Source organism: Lissotriton helveticus, chromosome 4_2 (assembly GCF_964261635.1).
Source record: "Lissotriton helveticus chromosome 4_2, aLisHel1.1, whole genome shotgun sequence".
Taxonomy (NCBI): Eukaryota; Metazoa; Chordata; class Amphibia; order Caudata; family Salamandridae; genus Lissotriton; species Lissotriton helveticus.
This window is the reverse complement of record NC_136064.1, coordinates 143,584,148-143,609,519: the sequence shown is the minus strand read 5'-3', so window position 1 is coordinate 143,609,519 and position 25,372 is coordinate 143,584,148. Positions and strand designations below refer to the sequence as shown.

General features: G+C 45.6%; 1 protein-coding gene across 1 annotated transcript in view; it reads right to left on the bottom strand.

Moving 5' to 3' along the window:
- LOC144751989 (extracellular calcium-sensing receptor-like) overlaps nt 1–24,494 on the bottom strand; it is a 182,782-nt gene extending 158,288 nt beyond the window's left edge. The window contains exons 1-5 of the mRNA XM_078639948.1: nt 24,363–24,494; nt 21,452–21,574; nt 18,024–18,863; nt 13,121–13,181; nt 5,725–5,841 (exon numbers count right to left, since the gene is read on the bottom strand). Coding sequence (XP_078496074.1) covers nt 5,725–5,841; nt 13,121–13,181; nt 18,024–18,863; nt 21,452–21,574; nt 24,363–24,494 — 1,273 coding nt within the window. The remainder of the gene's footprint in view (nt 1–5,724; nt 5,842–13,120; nt 13,182–18,023; nt 18,864–21,451; nt 21,575–24,362) is intronic.
- Between the last annotated feature and the right edge of the window lie 878 nt (nt 24,495–25,372).

Below are 25,372 nucleotides of genomic sequence, written 5' to 3'. Positions count from 1 at the left end.
CAACATCTATCAGTACAGCAGAAAGTCACAGACTCATTACCAAAAATAATCTCTGTCCATCCCACCCTGGGGTACATCTCACAAAGGCACTCTGCATGGGCTAAGCAGATGTGATTGCATGCATGTATGAGGGTGTACGGGGTCCCTGCTAATCTCACACACATGCAGGATGACAGCACTGAACCCCCTCTCTGGCTTGCAAACATCTCCAGTCCTATGCATGTCTGGCCACTACATACATCACATATCGACCTGTGTCTGTGTGTAGACTCACTGTCTGCATGACTCGGCAGAATTCAATGAGCATGTCCTGTGAATATATCTGTGTGTTATGTGTGTGGCATCGGGGTACATGGACCCACCAGCAAACAATAGATCTACACAAGTGTGGTTGTGTGCAATTAAACAGGGCTGATATGGTGCATATTTGGCTTTCAGTGTGAATGAACAAGAGTAAGGACACAGTAAGTGCAGTCATGTGATCTTATCTTGGTGGGCGGGCACTGTGCAGAGCCTCTGGGTTCACACTGAGTCAGACAACAGGGGCACACAGAGCCATTCAGCCAAGCAATCGCTGTCCTGGCACCTGCATGTCCAACATACTCTGTTTCTGTATGTCTGACAATGTATTACACTCCACTCAGACACACAACTGCAGGCAGGGAAACCTCTGACATTGGGACACATACGACTTCCCCCTGGAGACAGCATGTTTGTCAGTGCATGACACAACCCCCACACCCTCAGACATATACTGCAGCAGTCCAACTGCATGTCTGCCCCACCTGCCCTACACCTACCTTTTTGATGACTCACTACAATATTTGAGGCACCATACAGCTTTGGTTACTGTGCGAGCACCGCGTCCACCGGGACCTCCAGCTCCTCGCTTGTGAATGGACTGGCACGGATCTTCTCTGTCCTTGCCATCCCTGTGGACATGGAACACCTGTGGTAGAATTGGGTGGTGAGGGATCTCTGGCAGCAGGCTCTGGAGGCAACAGCAGATGAGGGTCTCTGTCAGCAGGCTCTGGAGGCAGCAGTAGATGAGGGTCTCTGGCAGCAGGCACTGGAGGCAGCAGTAGATAAGGGTCTCAGGCAGCAGGCTCTGGACGCAGCAGCAGATGAGGGTCTCAGGCAGCAGGCTCTGTGAACAGTAGAAATGTGAGGCTCACTCCCACACATATACAGCCCCCTGGGGTCGTTTCAAAGTTGCCAAGCTGCAACAATTGGTTGTCCAGGTCTGCCTCATTCAAAAGCATCCAATGACCACCTCCGCGGTGGCGGAGCAGGCCTACTGCGATTTTCAAAATTGCTTCGTGCCAAAACAATCATCGTTCCCATTGGCTGTAGGCAATGCTCCATGGTGGTGATGCACCGCAGGGGCCCGGGCTGCGCTACTGCGATGGTGAATCTTTCAAAAGCATCCAATGACCGCCTCCGTGGTGGCAGAGCACGCCTACCGCGATTTTGAAAATTGCATCCTGCCACCGCAATCATCGTTCCCATTGGCTGTAGGCAATGCTCCATGGCGGTGATGCACCACCGGGGCCGGTTGGGACCTAGCACGAGTTGGGTGGCGGAGCATGCCAACCGCCATTTGGGCATGTTTCCATGCCAATGACTACTGCACTTGTGTGAGGGGGTTTGCTGGTGACACACCACCGGGGTCAGGGGGTAGTTACTGTGAGTTGGGTGGCGGAGCATGCCCAACGCCATTTGGTCATGTCTCCATGCCAATAACTACCGCACTTGTGTTAGGGGGATGCTGGTGACACACCACCGGGACCAGGCGGTAGCTACCGAGAGTTGGGTGGCAGAGCATGCCAACCACCATCTTCCCATGTCTCTATGGCTATCAATACCACACTCGTGTGAATGGGGGTTGTTGGTGACACACTGCCGGGGCCAGGCAGTAGCCACAGCAAGTTGGGTGGCGGAGTATGTCCACCCCCATTTGGGCATTTTCTCCATGCCAATGACTACCGCACTGTGTCAGGGGGGGTTCTGGTGACACACCGCCGGGGCCAGGGAGTAGCTACCGCAATTTTGGGCACATACAATGGCAATGTCCATCGGACACTCTTCAACAGTACACAGTGGCTACATGCTGAGGGGCACGTCATTGTGCACACAATGCCAATGTCCCATTGACTCCACAGGTGCCTACACATGTCATGGTTGTGTATATGTGACGTACATTGGTCTGTTGTCCCTACCATGGCAAAAATGCATCAGATGGTTGTTGAGGCAGGACAGTGTGGTAGTGGACTCAACAATGTGTACACCTATGAATGTGTTGCGGGGCAGTGATGAACTCGGCAAGGATTGTCGCACTGTATGATGTTGTTACTTACTTGTGCTTTTCTGTGTGCTCATACACGCAATTGTCAGTACACCGCCAATTGTGATCATTGTGTTGTGGATGTGTGCCAAGTTTGAATGATGAATTGAGGTGTGACAGTTACAGCAGATGAGTATGAGACAGTTGTGTTGATTTGTTGCACAATGGCTGTATGCCACGCACCTAGGATGTACATGTGGAATGTGGGCATGAAAATATGTGCATTCACATTGACCCATGTGGTGTTTGAGGCACTGGTGTATTGTAAAAGGAGAGGTGGGCCCTCTGTGTGGCTCAAATGTCCACCAATGTTACATGGTGTGTCACACATTCCTCAAGTCAGTCTTTGTTTTTTCTGTTTCATCCTGAGCGGGATATGCTGTGGCCATCTCATGATGGATATCATTGACATGTGTCCACTTTCATCTCAACTAGGAGGAGACCTAATCTGATACATCACTTGACACTGCTGGAGGACATGGAGGATGTGGCGATCATTCGCAAATTCCGTCTCAATAGAGCCACCCTGAAGACCCTTTGTGATCTGTTGGAACCCCACCTGCAGCCTCACCGCACATACCCTACAGCTTTCACCCCAACTTACAAAGTTATGGCAGCCCTCCATTTTTTTTGCCACTGGATCGTTCCAGGAGACCGTGGCTGGTGCTGCAGGAATGTCTCAACCCATGTTCAGCATCGTGCTGCGGGATGTTCTGTCTGCCATGATGATCTACAAGGACAGATATATACATTTCCCCAGGGGTGCAGAATTGGCAGGTGTGAAGGGAGACTTCTATCCCCTTGGGCACATCCCCCATGTTGTTGGGGCCATAGATTGCACACATGTCGGTTCTTGCGCCACCACAGGCAAGTGAGCACATTTTTCGTAATAGAAAACATTATCACTCAATCAATGTGCAGGTGGTGTGCCTGGCAGATATGACCATCTCGCATATGTGTGCCAGATTCCCCGGCTCCGCCCATGACTCATATGTCCTGGAGAACAGCATTGTGCCCCGGCTGATGGCTAATCTGCTTCCCGAGCGTGCTTGGATTGTCGGTGAGTATGCCTAGTCAAATGGCGTTCTGGGTGTGTGATCTGCTGTCCTCAGCCTGTGCAACATTGCATTGTGTGTTTGTCATTCCTCGGTGACTCTGCATATCTCAGCCGTCCATGGCTGCTGAGCCCACTGCGTAATCCCAGGACCCCGGCTGATATCAGATACAATGAGGCCCATGGCAGGACACATCGTGTGGTTGAGCGTACTTTTGGCCTGCTCAAGACACGTTTCTGCTGCCTTGACAAAACTGGAGGTGCACTGTCATACTCACCTGGGAAGGTGTGTAAGATCGTAGTGGCATGCTGCATGCACCACAACCTGGCCATTTGCAAGGATATTCCCCTGCTCCTGGATGATGATAAGGACCCAAGGCCACCACCTGTACAAGAACCTGAGTCTGGTGATGAGGACAGTGGAGAGGAGGAAGGAGGTGACATGCATCAACAGCTCATCACCCGCTACTTCACTTGAAGGTGGGTGAGAAAGTACAACATGTACATTGTCTGGTGTGATTGCTGTTGTCGCGAAGGGCTATCTGCAAATGGTTCAGACAGCCATATGTAAAGTCGCCTGTGTGTGGATATGTGACAGTGAGATGTAATCTGCGAATGTAAATGGGACATGTTTGTTGACACTTGTTGCACATTGTGTTGTCTTCATGTTTGGTTACGTAAATGGTTTGTGTAGTGTAATGTCTGTGATGCCACACTCACACCAGTGAATGTTGATCTGTTGTGTTTCCCTAGGCACCTCAAAATAATCCATTCCGACATACAGTACATCTTTCGGATACATTAAGGTAATTTTGAAGACTGTACATCTTGCACTAAAGACAAAGCTGACACAATAGAAGTGTGTAAGGTGTTTTATTTACAAAGTTGACATGTTAGGGGGAAGGCAGATTAACTTAAGGGTGGTGAGTTGACAGTCATGGTAAATGAGATGAATGAGTAGACACCACATCGATGTGGTGACCCAGTCCAACAGACAGGTGCCATTCACAAGGCAGTGTGGGGAAGGAGAGTTCAAACAGTTAATGCAGTGGGGAAGAGGATTGGCATCAGGGCTGGCGCCGTGACTGGCGTGTGGCTGGTGCTTTGCCTCCAGAGACTCCCAGGCTCTTCTTTGGATGGCCCCTTGGTCGCTTCGCCGGACTGGGCCCTTCTGTGGTGCCAGCGGCATCTGAGGACTCACCCCTCTTAGTGGCCGCAGGCGAGGATGGTGAACTGTCATCCTGTAGCACAACAGTGGGGGCTGGAGGTGTTGTTTGAGACACAGGCCTGTCCCTCAGTAATGCCAGTTGCTTGCCCATGAGGTCCATCATTTGTCTGATGCGGGTGTCGATGGACCTCATCAGCAGGATGAGCTCACGTAAGAGTTTGTCAAACCGGCCACTTTGTCCCTGGACCTGTTCGTAGGCCCCAATGACTCGGGTGAAGTGGTCCAGGGATGGGGTCTCAACCTTCTGATGTCCGGTGGTAACCCTGGCCCTCCCACCTGCCCTGCTGCCACAAACCTGTTGCCTCGCCACTGTGGGTCAAAGCACACTCTCCCTGTCATCCACAGTTATTGGTGTGGGCTGGTCATCCCCTGGGACAGGGAGGCTGTTGCAGTGGGGAGGATGGGGTCCTGGGACCTGGTGCTCCCTGGCACACCAGATGGGCTGCCCTCGAGCTCATCGTCCTGAGAATCCTGGAGTCCACATCTGAGAGTCCACTTTCCGGGGGTGGAGACTGGCGCTGCTGGTTATTGATGTTGTCCTCAGCAGTGAGTTCTTGGTCACCTGTGGATTAGATGGGGAATGGTTGGTGTTGTGCACTCAGCAAGAATTATGTTAGCTTTCTGTCATCCAGTGTCTGTACATTACACAATTGACTGATCTTCACATCTTTTGCTATGTGCAAATACTGTGCCTCATAACATGATGCCGAGGTACATACATTACTTGTACATGTTATCAGGTGTCGATGCATAGCATGCAAATCATGCTGTGATCATGTTCAAAGGGACCAGTTGCAATGTAGGGACCAGCACAAATGAGTTTCATGGTTCTCTCATTGTTGATTCGTATGACCTGGCTGACGTCACATCTGGCCATGGAGTGGCCATTGTATTTTACTGCATGACTTTGTCCTGTAATGTACATATTTGGATTTATAAGCCCACACATACTTTCTGTTTTTTTACATGGTCCTTGCTGATTCGGCCACATGGCAATGCACTCATCAGTGTGTGCTGTGCATGGTTGTGCACAGTCTTTCTTTTGCATGTCCATTGGTGTGTGACTCTTTGTCATCTGTGACAGTTCCCTTTGCTTACCTGTGTGGACACTGTGCTTGTCAAGGGAGATCACTGGGCACATTTGTGCATGCAGAGGGCTGGCGTTGCCATGTGGCACCATTTCATTGGTAGCAACAAAAGATTGGTATGCAGTTCCTAAAAGGGATAAAGGTATAGTGACTAATGTGAGAAACTGACTGATATTCAGTAACCACTGGTTACTGAATATCAGTCAGTTTCTCACATTAGTCACTATACCTTTATCCCTTTTAGGAACTGCATACCAATCTTTTGTTGCTTTCAGTACGTGGGCACGTATGCTGGACCTGTGTTAAAATAGCCCTCTTCTGTCTCTCCCTTGGTTTACACCATTTCATTGGTAACAGATGTGTGGCTGCACATACATGCTACCTACCTGTTAGGTGAAGCAGAACAATGCAATGGCTGCCACATGCTTGTGGGTGGGGGGTGGGCTCCATCCTGCTCAGGGGTGGGACAGGGGTACCTGATGGGAGTTGTAGTGCAGGTGTACCGCCCAAACCAGCCCTCCTAGGGAAGATGGATACCTACCTTTTAGTTTGTTTAGTGTACTGCAATGGCTTGCAAGTTCTTCTGGGTGAGGGAGTGATCCATCCTGCTGGGGTGTGGGACAGGGGGCATTGTGGCAGTTGTAGTGCAGGCCTCCCTCCCTGACATAGGCCTCCCAAGCAAGATGGCTACCTACCTGTTAAGTGAGGGTGAACATTACAATGGCTGAAAACTGCTTCTGCGTTGGTGTGGAGTGCTACATCCTGCTTAGGGATGGGACAGGGGGCATTGTGGGAGTAGAAGTACAGGCCTCCCTCCCCCAAACATGCCTCCCAAGCAAGGTGGCTACCTACCTGTAAATTTTATGAGGGTGATGCAATGGCTGCCACATGCTTGTGGGTGGGGTCGGAGAGTGATCCATCATGCTGGGTTGTGGGATAGGGAGCATGGTGGGAGTTTTAGTGCAGGCTTCCCTCCCCCAAACAAGCCACCCAAGCAAGATGGCTACCTACCTGTAAGTTTGATGAGGGTGATGCAATGGCTGCCACATGCTTGTGAGTGGGAGGGAGGGATCCATCCTGCTGGTGTGCGGGAAAGGGGGCATGGCGGGAGTAGTGGTACAGGCCTCCCTCCCCCAAATAGCCCTCCCAAGCAAGGTGGCTACCTACCTGTAAGTTTGATGAGGGTGATGCAATGGCTGCCACATGCTTGTGGGTGGGGTGGGGGAGTGATCCATCCTGCTGGGGTGTGAGACAAGGGGCATGGTGGGAGTAGTGGTACAGGCCTCCCTCCCCCAAACATGCCTCCCAAGCAAGATGGCTACCTACCTGTTAGGTGAGGGTGAACCTTACAATGGCTGAAACTGCTTCTGGGTTGGTGTGGAGTGCTACATCCTGCTTATGGGTGGGACAGGGGGCATGGTGGGGGTAGTTTTGCAGGCCTCGCACCCACAAACAGCACAAGCCTGTGAGATGGCTACCTACCGATGCGTTTGGTTGTTGTACTACAATTGCTGCCACATGCTTCTGGGAGGGGGGTGAGCTCCATCCTGCTCAGGGGTAGGACTGGGGCGCCTGGTGGGAGTTGTACTGCAGGCCTCCCACTCCAAGCCAGCCCTCCCAGGGAAGATGGCTACCTACCTGTAAGTTCATTTGGTGTACCAATGGCTTCCAAGTGCTTGTGGGTGTGGGGGGTGCTCCATCCTGCTAGGGTGTGGGACAGGGTGCATGGTGGGAGTAGTAATGCAGGGTAACTGTGCTCATGCTCCCATGGTAATATTGCTAGCTACGCTGAACGTAAATGAGAGTGAGTGACTGTTGGATCTGTGAGACAGGTTTATGTGGGTGTGTGGTGCAGATGGATTGGATTTGTCTTGGGTGGTGTGGGTTTTTGGTTGTGCAAAACAGTACATATCTGTGTGTTGGTTAACATTTGTTTGTACTTACCAGCCTCCACTCCCCCGGATACTCCTGAGAGACTCTCGGGATGCAGTAGGGCAGGCACCTTCTCCTCCCATGGTGTGAATGTTTTCTGAGGGATGGAAGGGCCACTGTCAGTCTGGTTAGCCAGCTCCCAGTTCTTGCTCCTCCTCTCTTTGACAACCCTCTTGAGATCATACCACCGCTGCATGATCTCCTTCTTGGTTCGCGGGGTGTTTCCTGCTGCATTGACCCTTTGGACTATCCTTTGCCATATTTGGGTCCTTGTGACTAATGGTGTCTATTGGACCAGGCTACCAAACAGTTGTGGTTCCACTCTGACTATCTCATTTACCATGACTGTCAACTCACTCTCTGGTCAGTGAAGGGGCTGGTTATATACTCAGCTATGTGGGTGTGTCCCAATGGAGTTTTGCTGTCAGGTGTGTTGTGGGAATTGTCCTGGAAATTGTATATTTCTGTTTGGCATTTGTTTGTTTCATTGTGCTGTGTTTGGTGTATTTGAGCGGCATGGCTATTTTGATTTGTGCAATGTTTGCCTTCGTTGTGGTGTTGTTGCTTTGTTCGCCATGTTTTGTACGGTTGGTCCGCTGTTGTGGCTTTGCTGCAGCCCTTCCCCTGGCTCTCCCATTCAATCCAGCGTGCGTCCCCGGCGGTGGTAAACAGCAGATCGTATCACTGGACCATATGGGATATCCTAATTTCCCGTGCGGTGTCCCTGCTATGCTTGCGGCTGGTAGTAGCTTTTCCGCTGCGTTTCCGACTGCCGCGGTCGTTTTTTGATTGTCACCGCCCACGTCGGGTGTTTTTTATGTGCCCGCTACCGCCGCGGTCGTTATTTTTTGGCAGTTGATCCTAATTTGACTGCCGGTTTATCCATGGTCCCACCGAATGTTTGTTTTCCGCTTCCATGGCAGTTGGGGCGGTTTTCTGCCTGACATCATATCGGGGCCCTTAGTGTCTTCTTTAATAACAAATGGATGCCAGAAATGGAGTTCCGTTGTAAGGCCATCCACCTCAATGAAAATCAGTGGAAATGAGTCTGGTAGGGGATGACCAAACATAAGCATAGATAACCCATGTCAGGAAATATGGGATACTAAGATAGATAGGTACATGTTGTTAGAGGGGAAGGGGCAGCCCCTAACAGTACGTAAACGTATACTGTATTTCTTGTGTTTCAGAGGTGAAGGAATTATTCCACTTTGCACACATGATACCTGTGGTGCAATACTGCATGTACCAGACATGCAATGGGGCACCTCTACACTGATCGATACCTACTGGTAGTGGGGTGAATTTGCATACACCCAGCTTGTCCCTGGATGGCAAGGCTTATGCTCCCACGTTACAATACACACCCCGACCAAGGTTAATCCTGAAGATTGGACCAACATCTGCTACAGAAGAAGACACCTCTGTTGTATCAGGTCCAAGAGAAAAGAACTGATACGCATTTTGCTGGGCTCAGTTCATGGTAGAATTCAGACTGTTTTCTGACACACAAGTCAATGCAGCAGGGCCCATACCCTTCTTCACTGTGCAGATGAAAGCAAAGGCCCTCTGGTTTCAAACATTGAAAATGATGAACAGGGATGGACCCAGCCTTAATGCAATCAAGGAAGAACTAAGAGCCATCCGCCTCATGCTGATGGAACACCAATATGTATTGGATTTGATGAGTGCAACAGAGGGAGGGATGTGTGCCAAGGTCGGTGCGTCCTGTTACACATCTTTGACAGGCAATGACATAGACAATGAGACTTTGACCCTTACCATCTAAGGACTGCACTGTTTACAAACAGGCATGTTATGTTATTGAGAATTTGTAGCGTGCACGTTCACCAACAGGTCTCTTGGCGTGTGTCAGGAGGGAGGTGCCGCTGAGCAGGGTAGATATGCCAATTGATTTTCCCAGGACCCCTGGTGTTTGACTGGTCTGTGTATGTCATTGAGGCCTGTTCTCATCTTCATATTGTTCTTGTGTGGTTTCCTACAAGTTGGAGATTCCTGCTTAAAAAATGCAGTCCTCAAATTGGGTAAAATGCATGTAACTATGGAAGTAGCAATATTTAAAACTGAAACAAAATGACATGACTGCCATGAAGTATGGGGAAAATTATTTAGTTAAAAATTCAACTAGAAGGGGAATTTCAATATTGAAAAAGTTGATGTTGAGTTACGTAATGATCCATGTATGCATGAAAACTAAAACAAGTCACTGTTGCCAAAATCACCCGATATGACCTCTCCCTCAATCCTGAGTCAGAAATACATGGTCAGGAAGGCCCTGCAACCTAGACATGAGGCAATGGATTGCCAGATCACAGGTGGGGTGACATGGAACCAGCAGGGCAAATGCGCAAATATTATAATCCCAGATCATTATCACAGATAGGCAGCGGCACCACAAGGCTCTTGGGAGATAGGGCCCAATAAAGCACACATTGCCAGAGCGGCGTGTGTTTCCAAAATACCATAAAGGTAGATGCTGCATGTAATTCATAAATTCTCCAACCACTTTTTTTTAATTTTTTATTGAGCAGAAGGAGGTTGAAATACAATTCATGAATGAAGAATTTAGAGCAATGGAAATAAAAACAAAGTTAAGAGAAAGCTTCTTCTTCAAATAGGGTCACACAAGAGTAAAAACATGATTGAAGATCAAGTTAAAAAGGGGGGAGAGATTTAAGATACATAAAACTCGAAAGCAGTCATTATTGTAATCCTTATTACACAAAATATTGGTTAAATATTTTTCAAGTACAAGCAATGTGCAACATCCGCAAACTTTGATCATAAAGTGCAAGTGCAATACAGTACAGTCCCACCTGCTACAGGCAATGTGCAACATCCGCAAACTTTGATCATAAAGTGCAAGTGCAATACAGTACAGTCCCACCTGCTACAGGCAATGTGCAACATCCGCAAACTTTGATCATAAAGTGCAAGTGCAATACAGTACAGTCCCACCTGCTACAGGCAATGTGCAACATCCGCAAACTTTGATCATAAAGTGCAAGTGCAATACAGTACAGTCCCACCTGCTACAGGCAATGTGCAACATCCGCAAACTTTGATCATAAAGTGCAAGTGCAATACAGTCCAGTCCCACCTGCTACAGGCAAAGTGCAACATCCGCAAACTTTGATCATAAAGTGCAAGTGCAATACAGTACAGTCCCACCTGCTACAGGCAATGTGCAACATCCGCAAACTTTGATCATAAAGTGCAAGTGCAATACAGTACAGTCCCTCCTGCTACAGGCAATGTGAAACATCCGCAAGATTTAAGTGTAAAGTGCAAGTGCAAAATAGTGCAATCCAACCTGGAACAAAGTGCTTAAGCTGAAAAAAAATGTTTTGCTTGTTTAATTAAGTCTAGCAACATTTCATGACTGCTTTTAAAAAAAAAATTCATGTAGGTTTAGTTTTAGTATTCAATCAAATTTTTATTTGAACCTCCCTTTTATTGCCTCCAGATTCTCAAAGTACTACCATTTTCTTTCAAAACTTCTAACTGCTCCCACTCTACAGGCATATGCTTTTTCGAAATTCCCGGACCTCCTCATTTTGTTCAACCCTTTTAAATGGGATGGAGGTTCCTTGGATTTCCAATTTTGGAGTATTAAGGAACGAGCAACTGCACAAGAAATAAACACAAATATTTCCTCGTTATCATTGAGAGTACCTCAATCTTTCGAAATACCAAAGAGGTCCAATTCCGCTGAGGGTATTAGTGTTTTCCCTAAAGCCTCCTCAATGTCTTGGAGAATGGCCTCCCAAAAAGATTTCAGTTGAGGGCAAGAAACCTTTTCTCAAGAGCTTCTGGCGTCCAGTAAGCTAGCCAGCGGGACAAGAAGGCCATCCTCTTAAAATTAGCGGCACGTAGTGATTTATAGCCTAACAAACTTATAGTTTCCCATTCCTTATGTGTTAAATTACATTGAGTTTGTCTAAATATTTTCTCAAGATGGGTATCCACCGTGTCTAGTTGACCGGCACAATGGAGCCTTTTGTACCGATTTCCTATGCCGGTGATTTTTACCAGCTCACCCATTGTGGGGAGATGTCCGCCGATAGTTTGTCTCAGAAAGTGAACGATTTGTAGAAATTCAAAAAACGTTGGTTGCATGTGAGTGTTTATTCTAGCCAATACTTCTTGCCATGAGATGATTCTATTCTGGACAAAGAAGTGTCTTAACTCCCGAAATCCCAAATTCTCCCAATTTAGTACTCGGCTACTACTAATTTGGAGGCCCAAACCAGAACACTCTCTTAAGCTTAAAAACTGGGAAGCTGAGGAGCTCTGATTTTTCTTAAAAAAGGACTGTAATCTAGATAGATGTTCTTTTATGGTCTTATATCTCGTCCTTTTAGGAAGTTTTGCGATCTTTAAAAATACCTGGGTTTGAGAATCGGACTCTTGTAGCATTTTTACTAAGAAGAAGTTATCTCGTTTGTTTTTTGGACCTATCAGACCTGCCACCAAGTCTAAAAAGGCTGCCTCATAATATGTTTTTATGTGTGAAAGAGCAAGGCCCCCCTGGTTGACTGGGAGTTGAATCACGGAAAGCTTTACCCTAGGGGTCTTTCCACCCGAGACAAAACTTCTGATCATAGATTCTATATCTTTAAAAAAAAAAATAGAATTCAATTTAATAGGGACATTGCTAAACAAAAATATTAGTAAAGGTAAGATCGACATCTTGATCAGGGATATCCTACCAATCAAGGAGAGAGTAATTAAAAGCCATTGAGAGAGAAGATTCTTGATTTTATTCTTCATTCTCACATAATTAAGGAGATAGAGTTGATGGTAGTCACAGGTCACATATATGCCTAAACATCTAATTGGGTCTCAGCTTACGGCCTGAACATGCAAGCATGATGGAAGATGACTAAGACTGGTGTTTAAGGCGAGGACCTCTGTTTTTTTTTTTTTATTGATTTTATAACCTCCTATTTGCTCATATGCTTTGAATTCTTTTAACATGCTTTCCAAGCACTCAATGAGTCAAAATGAGTATAGTTATATACTTGCAAGGAGCTGTTTTGTTGGCACAGAGTTATATTTGTGACGGAGAACAGTGAAAAGAAAGCCTGGATGTCTGAATAAAAGACATTGGACATTTTCACATATAACTATCCTAATTTGGACTCATTGAGTCATTTATGAAGTATTGAGCAGAAGTTTTCTTTTCCAATTGAGGAAGATTTGGTTGCTCTCCCTCCTCCTGAGCACTGATTGGAATATATGTCCTTTGAAATAACGAGTGTTTAACTGTACCAGAATTTAGTGTGCACCATTTTCCCAGCCATCACCATTATTGCATAGATGCTGCATGTAGTTAGGAACACTCAGCCAATCAGGACACAGCACACGCAGTGATCACATGTTCCCAATGCCGGACATCTAGACATGTTATCCACTGGTCCTGATAGTGTCCATGCAAGGTCGAGACCCACCTGCATTTCTTAGCAGGTGGGAATAATTTATAAATCCATGACTAGGCCCACATGACTCTTCCTAAAAAGGATATATGAATTGTTTTATGATGCTACAAGAAATGTATACAGTGGCGATCATATCAAATGTACTTTGAGACAGTCCTCAGACCCCGACTCTTTACCTGTGCTCCCAGGCAAAGTGTTTGATTAAACTAACTGTTCCTGTTTTGCTAAACACCTTTTGTCTTCGTTTTTTCAAGGTAAATTCACATTTGGGCAACATTCTGCTTCAACACTCTGAATATGCTGAAGATGATCTTCAAATGGTTTCCTAGCAGCACCAGTAAAAACATCCCTTACGCCTTTGTCACCAGAAAGTTAGGCTATGGGAACACCCGGAAAAGAATAATGACTAAGGAACTCACCAGAAGACTGTAGACCAGGCAGATCTCAGCAGCCAGACTCATCATAACCCGACTACACAGAACCCACATCATACCACAACTCAGAGAGCTCCACTGGATCTCCATAAACAAATACACTCAATTCAGACTCATCATCCAACATTCAACTTGGGCGTGCTGTCTTACCCTCCCCCTGTTGAAATATGCCATGGTTGTGACCCATGGTGTCCCTTTCTGGGCCTCCCCGTTCAAATGTTGTCTTTATTGCTTGTACCCTGTAATGTCTTCTCTATTGCTTGGACCCTTGTAACTATACATCTACCTTTCAGTGAAGTGCTCTGATACCCACTGTGGTCTTGTCCGCGCTATATAAAAGTCTCAAAATGAATAGAATAAATAAATTCAAGTCCCTACACAACTCAGACTCCGCCTACCTGAACAGCTGCATCGCCTCCACCAACCAAACAGACACCCCCGCACCACAGGAGCCCTACTAGCACCCATTCCACACATACACAGAACAAGGAGTCATATGTACAAAGCCCAAATTGCAATTTGGTAAGGCAATTTGTATTTAACGAGTCAGTATTTGGAAGGGGTGTGTTTAAAGCATCCCTTCCATATACCAAATTGAAGTGCTATGCATATGTTTTAAAACCTAATTACATTTTTTGTTTACCAACACCTCATGGGTAGTGGTAACCATTTAAAAATGGGGCCCCTTCCCCCTTGTGAATGCTGAAACAAATACTGTTTAAGAGTAGGCAGTGGTTGAGTAGTCAGTGGTGCAGCAGAACACTGCCTACTCTTAAAAAAAGAAATGTAAACATGTCATTTTGTTTTTTTAAATACAGCCTGTTTTCCTTTGAGGAATTGCAGATATGGTGGTTTGCTGCTGACCTCAGCAGGCCAACATCCCTGTGATGGCTGCAATCCATGATGGGGGTAAAATTAAGACCTACGTATTTAATGGTCATAAGATAGCACTACTTGTGACCTCATTAGGATTCGCTCTCCGAAGTTCATATATTTTCATACATTAGGAATTGCATTTTCCTATTTGCGATTGGGTAAAACGTGCAAACAGGAAATCACAACTCCTATTTTTTATACGTATTGTACCCTGGATCCGAAGGGAGAGGATTCTCCTGCATTGCTCCTAAAGCATGGAACTAACTCTCATTTCACATCAGAGCCGCTTGCTCTCTTCTTGATTTCAACAAGAAGCTGAAGACCTGCCTATTGAACATACACCCCCTCTAAACACAGCTGGTCAGCCCTAGGATACTCCCACAGGTAACATAACATACCATATATCTACCTGTTCAATCGACTATTCAATTCTAATATCATACATAACCTCTCCCACAATTAAGCAAAAGTTTGCGTACAACATCTGCCAGACCAATTGTCTTTTCCAGTCTTCGCTTGGTATTGAGGGCAACCCGACCTAATTCTTTCGCTCAGTGCACATACTTTTAGTTATATGTATATAGTGCAAACTGTCTCCAGTGAAAAATGGAACGTACAGAAAAAGTGACATATTGTGACATGAATAGAAGTAAATTCGACCATACAAAATGATAAACTATAGAAACAGCCTCCTTATACAATAGTAGGGGCTGTTTAAAGGTTTGTCTTTAATTATTGTCAATGGCGTTTCGACCCCTATAACAGTAAGGGGTCTCTTCAGGACCTGTTGATGTAGGGACATCTATAAAGGGGAATGCCTGTCAGCGTGACAAAAGGGCACCACAGGAGGTAAGAAGGTAGGGAGGGTACTCACATGGGACCCAGCCAGGTGCCCAGTGAGGGGAGACTGACAGGGAGGGGTCAATGGTAGTGATCCAGAGGTGTGGCACTGCAGGTGGAACACAATAATATGTGTGTATGTATATATATTTATTTATTTTTTATATGTTTTATAGAGCGCGAACCAGACCCGTGAGGGTATCAGAGTGCTTTACAGTAGAATCAGGGGAAAATATAACAAGGGGGAAGGGGAGTCCAGGGATAAAGGAACAAATAGAAACAGTATATGGTAAAACAACACAATCATAATAATCAACTACTATACTGGATAGGAGCAAAAACGATGCGATAAACTAGAAAAGCAGTCTCATCACCCGGAGGGGTAGTTCGAAGTGCAGGGAGGGTAACATAAAGAAGGCAGCCACAGTAGAGTGCACTGATGATAGGTAAAGTCAGGTTGAGGGGGTGATTGTAGTGTGAGCTTTAGGAGAGGAATTTGCCCATTAGGAAAGATTTGGTCTCTTTTTTTAAGTGGGCTACAGACGGTATCCTTCTAATGGCGGGTGGGAGTGAGTTCCATATTCTTGGAGCGGCCCCAGAGAAAGCCCGAATGTATGTTCTTTTTTTCTTGAAGCGTGCGGGTTGGAGCAAAAGGGCACTGGCGGACTGGGAGTTTCTGCTTCCTCCAGATAATACAAGTTTCTGTGCGAGAAAAGCAGGGGACTTGGAGTAGAGGGCTTTGTGGGTGATGCAAGCCAGTTTGAATTGGATTCTGTCCTCGAGAGGAAGCCATTTTAGAGCTTTAAGGTGGGGCGAGATGTGGTCAAACTTCTTAGAGCCAGTTAGGAGTCTGGCAGTGGCGTTGAGGCAGGCTTTCAAGGGTGCCAGAGAGGTATTGGGTAACCCTGCGAGGGTGGAGCAACAATATTCTAGTCGAGAGATGACTACGGCCTGGATAGCTGCTTTTAGATCAGGAGGGTCGAGGAAAGGTTTCAAGTTTCGTAGGTAGTTTCGGTGAAATCTGGCGGTTTTGGCCATCGCGTTGATATGGCCCCGCATGTTCAGGTTGCCGTCTAAGGTAATTCCCAGGGATTTAGCAGAGTCCACGATGGTGGGAGAACAGTTTATTGCTGTGATAGCCTTGGTCCAAGCTTGAATGTCTCTATTGCCGTTAGGTGGTGAGATTAAGAGAAACTCTGTTTTTTGGCGTTGAGTTTGAGCTGATTGGATGTGAGCCAGTGGACACTTAGTTTTAGGGCCTAATTCAGGGAGCGGATATCCTCTTGAGAAGAGATATTGATGTAGAGCTGTGTGTCATCGGCATACATGTGATAGGAGATATTGGCAGTGCGCGGCACCTCGGAGAGCGGTTCGAATTACAGATTGAAAAGGATAGGGGATAAGGTTGATCCTTGGGGGACTCCAACTGTGATCGGAGAAAGTAAGAGGTGCTTTATGCACTGATGTAAACCACTCTGACCTGTGGGGGTAAACATCCAAATACTTTTTCTGGCAAGGACACGTTGATCGGAAGGTGATGCTCCCAATAGTGAAATAGTCAACGTGTGCATCCGCTACGTATAAAAGTAGAATTGCGTGAGTCCACCCACCTTGTATGATGAGAGGGCTCATCTTCTCTGGAATGTTTAATTCCATGTCCACCAACAGCTGAGGGTCCTGGTCTCTGGAGTTTGGACATTAGTGCAGCTGCTCTTCAAACATCCATTAAAACAATACTTTTGTTCCCGCCTTAATGGCTGAATTAAAGGGACAAAATATTCTATAAAAAAGTTCTTTCCTTCAAGTCAAGCTAAAGTCAGAGAAGTCAGAGAAGATCAACCACATTGGTATAGTAGCCATGAAGCTTCCGGCTTGAAATATTATGACTTCACACAGTGCTCTGATTTTATGCAGAGTAGTGTGAGACTGCATCCAGAGATTGCCATCAGGATTGGGTGGTGGGTGGTTTTAGCAGCCAGCCCACAGCAGGTTGTTGATTTAACTTCACTTGTGAATGAACAAGATATTTGGCACACTCATGAAATATTACCAGACAAGACAGTTTGTTATCAACGGTCATAAACAAATCACATTGAACAGGCTCCTAATTGAGCCTGCATTATACCACAAGGCACTTCATTTCCAACCCAGAAACTAACAAGAGGCCAGGGACTGGAACTGAGAACTGAATGGGAGGAAACCAACAAACATGATGAACGGAACTACAAGTGCTAAGTAAGCACAACAAAAGAGTCAATACAACTAAATATTTGCTTCTGGGCAAAATGATTACATAGGACTCTGCCACCAGTGATCTGAAAGTGACTTCAGACCTAGTAAGGAAATAGTGCAGGGGTCTTGTAAGTTTCCACTGACCTGTTTTCCATCTTGTCTGGCCCCACCCAGAAGCTCAAGTGTTATTTCTGTCCCTACTCTTAGTTCAGACAGGTAAGCCTCTTCCTCTAGGATGTTTGCAGTGTCCTAATGATTGCTAGGGTTCTCCTGTTTGTCTAATTTTATACTGAGAAAGCTGCAAGTTCAGATTTTGCTGACTCACACTTCCCTTCTCCTTCTCTGCTTTCAGTAAAAACCTTTTAGGTGACAGAATACTCTGCTTTGGGAAACTCTACAAGTGAAACAATGGATCATGTCACAGCCCAGTTTAGGCAGCCAAGTCCATGTATCATTTCAGGATTTGCAACTGAGATAAAAGCAGAGAGAGATTGAACTAAAGACTCAAAAATCAACAAATCCGTATCCCTTACCTGCCAAGGCTTTGGATGTTCCACCTCAGCACAGCTGCTGTTCTGGAAGGGTCCCATCCCAGGTGTGCATGAGATCAGGTCCTGCAGAGCTTGTGCCAGGGCATACACTGCCAGATACATGTGATACGTGTAACTCATATCAGACAATACAAACATTGACTCCACATCGTCAAGCACCTCTGTGCCAGTGCACTGCAGCTCCCCATCCCTTGCGTCCACTGGCCCTGATCCTGAAGAGCTGGCATTGTTTGTCCACTTACACCCAAAGGCTGCCTCCCAGAAGGCATGGATGAAAATATCTTCAGGAAACCTGGAGGGGTGAAGGCTCTCTAGGAAAGGCTTGAGTTCAGACATGTCTGGGGCATGGAGCGCCATTACCAGGGAACCATTCAATAGTCTCAAAGAGGACCTTGGAAAATAATCTGGAGATATTGTTAAACTAGTTGAAAATATCCACATTCTATCAGTAACGTTCAAGTCACTCAGCTCCTGCAGAAGAGGTTTGAGTTCCATCTCATAACAATCGCAGATGATAACCCTGGCAGAAGAGCTCCTTATCCTCTCAGCGATGCTCCTAATCCTCGACTTTGAGTAGTTGTCATGGATTTTCTCCCAGAATGAGACACAGACTCCCACGCTCTTCAGGTCTTCCCCCAGATATTTGCTCCTCATGTAGCAGGTGTCATTGTCTTCAAATAAAAGTCCTATCCAAGTCCAACCAAAGTTCTTCATTAACAGTGCAAATGCCGTAGACTGAGGTCTCATGGGTGGTACCGTGCGTAGAAATGATGGGAACTGAGCCTTGTCACTCAGCACATCATGCACTGCTGCATAGCCGACCTAAAAGGGAAGCACAGTACATAGACTGATACTTTGGTGTGCTATGGCAAATTCTAAGAGTTTTAATTTTACTCCATTCAAAGCAAATGGTGACATATTCATTTCAAAGATTTAGTGAGGTAGCACAAGATACTATTTAACATAACTATGAATCAGCGAGGCAATCTGAAAACAAATCAGATGTTTTCACCTTTGAATTAAATGCTGAAATAAAAAAAAACATTTCATGGTTTAAGAAAAGGGAGGCAGAAAAACAATATGGTGAAGAGGGGAAGTTGCCTGAACAGTTTTATTTAGAAGTTGATGAACTAAGTGAAGCAGCTGATTTATCTGTGGCACTTTCATAGACTGTGCTCATTAGCTCACCAGAGTCTTTGTCACTAGTGAATACTTGGAACCATTGACCTTATCCCACAGACACAGGGTGAACTAGACACACATAGGTGGGCAATATTACACCATTGATTATCAGAGAAGGGAAACACTTGTCTCCCTCTGCGAATCAATTTACCAGACAGTCCTTATCCAAGCATAGCTATATACATCTATAACCCTACAATGTGCTGCATAACTCTTTTTTAAGTACATCAATAAAGTATTTATAGCCAGCAATAGGTGGTTTGTTCATTCTTCAGGGTGACCTTAAGTTACAAATCAACATACATCCTATTCTCACAATCCTGGGTTTGGCCCCAGGGGTAATTTGACTCATTACTAAGCATACTTGGCATAACTAAAATATCCATCATCGGCGGACCCAAGTGGGGGAAAGAGGATGAACAGCGGTCTATGATGAAAGTGTGACAATAATACAGCATTCCCACAACAGTCCTGGGTTCAGAGAATTACTTGTAAACTCGGAAAATGAATGCTCTACAGATAAATTAGAAGGCACATCATATATATCTTTTAAATACAAAATATTATTTTTTTCTCTTTTTCGTAAATACCACATTTTGGGTCAAGACCATACAATTCAAGTGATCTACACCCTGAAGAAGGCCTCTAGGACCCATGGTGGCTAGAGTGGAAGGCCGAAACATGCTGGTACTTGCAGTGGAAATTAAGCGGCAGTTACCCCTCCTGTATATCCGCAGAACGCATTAATTTTAACCCTGTCAAGGGGAACCAAGAATAAAGGTATTATAAAGGTATGTCATTAGACAGCTTTATTCTATCACTTTTCTGCACTAAAGATCCCTCCTTTAGGGAATTTTCTTCCCTGTCACAAACTTACTTTACTTTTCTTTTCTCCCTCACCCCTAAAAAAACAGTGCTCCGTCCAGTGCGTTGGTCTGCGCCTGGACGTCTATGATGAAGCATGCCACTGCATAGTGGGTGAGGGCAGTATTATAAAATATTTTGATTTTCCTCCTTCATATGGTTCTCACGAATTAACTATGCCCACATAGTGGAGTGGACAGGAACTTTATAATTCAAATTGGGTTAACATCCCTCACCCTGTTTTTATTAGTCCTTGTCTCTTTTGCGAGTTTATGATATTGAAAAAGTCTCCTTTTTTATTTTTGATCACTGAAATATGATCAGATATTCCAGTAAGGAAGGTAATGTGTGTACGATTATATGCATGATAAATTAAAACCATCGCAACAACATACATGAGAAAAAGTGAAAAAAACAAGGTTAAGAATAGAAAAGTAAACAGTGGCCCGTCAAAACATGTTACCCAAAATGCATTGTTTTCTAATAATAAAAGTTTAACATTGTTTATTCATCGGGTGACAGAGTGTGTAAACTGCCATATGGTTCCTCTATGTGCAAAATTTGGGATTTCACTCAATGTTTTAAAACGTTGTAAAATTAAAATAGATATGTCATGAACCGACAAGCTGTTAGTCTTTCTTCCTCTTGTCAATTTAATTCAGTGTTAGTCTTGGCATCTTTTGGCATGTTCCTCACTGCTGACCAGTGGTAAAGTGCAAGTGCTCCTGTAGTAAAATGTGTTAAGGATTGATGTTTACTTGCTTGCCCTATTTGATTTATGTGTCAGTCCCTAGTAAAGTGCACTGTGTGTGCCAGGGACTGTCAATCAAATGCTGTCGGTGGGCTGCAGCACTGGATTGTGCCACCCACGCAAATAGCCCGTAAAGTGTAACTCAGGCCTGCCATTGCAGAGCCTGTATGAAGTCTGGGACTGTCATGTCGACTTGGCAAGTGCTCCCACTTGCCAGTCCCTAAACCTTCTCTTTTCTACATGTCAGTCACCCCTAAGATAGGCCCAAGGTACCCCTATGGTCAGGGTGTATTTTATGTGAAAGGTAGGACATGCCCTGGTGTGTGTGGAATGTCCTGATAGTGAATTACAGCCAATTTAGTGTTTCACTATTGCACAGGCCAGAATGGGCAGTGTGATTATAACATCTTATAATCCTAACTGACCCAGGGACCCAGGGAACGTGGTAGAAAAACAAATTTAATTTGCCTGAACTCAGAATCTAATCGCCGTTAACGTCAATGGGGAAAGCCTCTGTTGAAAAATTAAAGATAAAGTTCACTTAGGAGAGGACTTTGAGCAAACCCGTTTAGGCTTAAGGGGCTCTAGGGACACCATGTAGTACTTGAGTTACCTTACCCAGGGAAGCCGGGTGCATAGGTGACTTTTGGTTTTGGGAATTGTCGTTGATTTCAATAGCGATCTGCCGCAAAGTGCTGCTGCCGTTGAAGTGGAAAGTGTCCGGTGTGCTCAGAACCTAAAAACAGAGGGGACAGAGTCCCTGATCTGCCCCAAATCTGGCACAAAACTGGACAAAGGAAATGTGTGTAGACACCCCTCTTTCCAAACACTCCCATAGGTGGGTCACGATAGATAAATGCCCACCGATGTCGGGTGATTTCAGGGTGAAGAGGTGAAGCTTGACTCTGCAGCCACAAGGATCAAGAGGCGTCGACGATGACCAGGAGCTGGATTTGAGCTGTTCCATGAAGGATGTCGAGCGCTGCGGTTTTGGTGGCTGGGTTGGAACCAACAAACCATGGCAAAATCAACCCACATAGAAAGAGAACAAATGCTTCGGTGCGGACCAGCAAGGTCTGTGGGACTCACTAAGTGATGGAGAGTCAGAGCACATCTGGAGTCACCAGGGAAGCCCATGGAAAGTCAGAGTTTCCTTCACAGGGACCTACCAGTCGACAGACCAGGGATCGCGAATGGCCTCAATCAGACACACTCAGAACCGGCTCACAGAAAACTCATGGAGTGTAGGCCAGCAATCATCAGTACAGATGGTGCTCGGGGCTTGGGCTACAAGTAACCCAAAGTACAGCTTCAAGAGATGTTGTGAAGCTGATGCACGTACAAATGTGCACAGTGGGCAGGAGTTCCGGTTCCACATTACTCACGAGGGCTGCGCGTCTCAGCTTGGCTGAGGACTCGGGTCGGTCTCTGAGAAGGCTGGAAATTCACCTCCTGGGCTGCAAATAATTCGGAGCCCATTGGGAGCTTTGGCGATGCAGAGCGATTTTGTCCAGGTGTAATCTAAAGTCCTGTTGCCAGGGGTTCCTTACTTATACCCAATGAAGGGGTTAGACATACTCTGGTTACCACAAGAATATAATGCACTTAAGAGTATATAGTCCGGCTGAATCACAAAACAGCCCCGGAGAATAGGTTCTGAAGGCTGCGGAGGGGCCCTGCTCATTCATGGGTGCCCTCTCGCACAAAATCCAGCACCCTGGCTTCAGGATTGATAAGGCTTGCCATAGGGGTGACTGATAAGTTTACATGTGTAGTGATTTAAGGTAGATATCGGTAACCTATATCTAAGTAAGGGGTGCATGCGCCACCTTACCCAGGTTGCAGTAGCAGTCCTGTGGTGTCATTTTGGAAGGCTTCCCAGGGGTGGCATAATACATGCTGCAGTCCCTGGTAGGCTCTGGGGTACCTATGCCCTTTGTACCTAGTGTACCATATACTAGGGACTCACAAAGGTACCAGAGTAACCAAACTGGAGTGTACCTTAAGTACATGCAATCCTTTTAGAGAGGAAACAGCAAGGCTTGGGTCCTGGATAGCAGGGCCCCAGCCAGACTAAAGTTGAAAAACAGTGAAACATCAGCAAAAAGTGGGGGTACCCATAAGAGCAGATCCTACTCCCCTACAGCACTGCACGCCGCACCGCTGCACTTCGCACCAGAGCACCTGACGCCTGCCGACGCCAGCGCTCCTGACTCCTTCAGAGAAGAGGTCAACCTGCAATGCGTGTGACTTCGAGGGCCCTGACAACTCGTGCACCAACCTCTGTAACAGACACCTGCGGATGCTGTTCTTTCAAGAGCTCAAAAAGAGTTCGCTGACGCCCTGCATTTCTAAAAGGTACTGTTTGCGGCCCTTCCCAACACCGTAGGTGGCCCGCGACGCCACTGTCAGCCAGGACTGTTTGGATTTGTTTCCTCACCACGCTGTGATAGCCCCGGATGGAGATGTTGACATCAAGGAACTATTTTTAAAGCTTATTTTGATAAGTGAAGATTTTGAAGCACTATATTGTAGATTTTATCATTTTGAGTCTTGTCTTTAGTATGTAAAAATATTGGATATTTTTCTAAACTTGTGTGGTGTCCTTTTGTAGTGCTTACACTGTGTTACTGTTGCTTATGTGCAAATGCTTTACACACTGCCTCTAAGATAAGCCTGACTGCTCGTGCCAAGCTACAAAGGGGGTGAGCAGGGGTTATTTTAGGAGTGTAACTCCCTTATCCTAACTGGGAAGAACGGTCCGTATTTGGACAACTAGGGACCCCCATTTCTAACATTCAGTGATAATGTGCAAATTGTGCAGAGATGTGCAAAGTAGGGAATAGTTAGGGTGTAAGTAAAATATGTCTGTGCAAATTAGGTAGTGCAAATTAGGTAGTGTGTATGCTAATAGGGCCATGAGAAGAGGTAAGCAACCATTAGACTTGTAAGTTATATTATATCTGTACAAATTAAGCAGTTTATGTGCTAACCGGGCCACAATTATAATTGCAATTACATTATTCCTAAAACTATTTCATTTGCACTAAAGATTTATGACCAATGCAGAATCAGGGGGTTGGTGGGATATTTTTATTTTTAAGTAGTAAACACTGATTCCAACGCTGAGTCCTTTAGATGTATTTCCACTATATAGCTTTGGTTTGCCTATGGTCCTGAATCTCACTAAGGGCCAGCTTAATTGTATGTCTTCACCTGAGAAGCATGCTCTTACCAACTGCCTGCATGTCCATATTCTTTTGAGATTGAAGAGCGGTCTCAACAGTGCTCTGCATTTTCTCAAAAGATCTTTGCTTAGCAAGTGGAGTACATCTTCTCTCTCTTTCCCACACAGCTGACAACCAGATGGAGACTCGGCATGCTTCCATGTTGGTAGGTGGAGTCAAGAGGGTGTAGACAATTTCATAGAAATGTCTCCTTAGAGGTTTTGATGAAGCCACCTAGATAGGTTTGAGGGTCCGCCTTTCTGTATCTGTGCAAGATACCAATCCATGTGCCCTTACCGCTAGTGTTGCTTTGTCCTCCAACAAGCAGACCCTTCTCACAGTCTTGTTGACAAGTTGTTTTAAGCTGTTGTGAGTCACAGAGGTCTCCCATAGGCCGAGCAGGCCAAGCTGCTCTAAAGGGCCATCCATGTATGACCTTGAAGCCCCATTTCTTTTTAGTTGACACTTTGGACCATAGATTGGCATTTAGTTACCCTGGCTCTCCTCTACTGATCTTATGCCGAAATTAGATGTACGCTCATTTACGAGCCAGCCCTTGCCTCTGCATACCAAATTCTAGTCTGATTTGAGCTGGAGGGGTGTGTCCTTGTAAAATGAAGATCATTCGAAGAGCTCCTGTCAATGTAGCATCTAATGTGACTGCATCTCTCCCTCTCATGGCCTTGCTTCCGTAAGTGATTGTTGGTAAAAATGCTCACCTGCATCACTTGGACCAATGAAGAATAGCTTGTGCCAGTAATTTTGTTTTTTAGGTTTTTACATACCACTGCTTATGCATTAATTCTTTATTGCTTTCTTTTGGGAAACAAATGTTCCTTTGCTGTCTATAATTACTCCCAGATATTTATATTTTTGACCAATTTCCAACAGTTGTTTAACCTTCCATTGGTTTAATTGCATGACACTTTTTATTTGTCCAGATTTATACTCAGGCAATTTTTGTCTTGTGTCTAGTAGATGTTGGAGGCCAATTGGGGTGTGACTGATTAGTACCAGATTAACCATATATAATAGATTTGAAAGGCCAAGGCCGATATATTCTAATAGAATATGCTCTATTCTGGAATGGTACACATAGAGGCACCCTGGGTCTGTGGTCTGTCTGGAACAGCATCTCAAGAACATGGAACCCTATTCACTAAGGTGTATCCATACATGTAGATTTGCTACAAGTAAATTTACTCTTACACTTACAGTGACTTTACTACCTTTGTCTTTACACCATTTACTAGTGTTAAGTTACTCTCTTTTGAAATAAGGATGGAATCAAGAAAAGCTTCAAATAC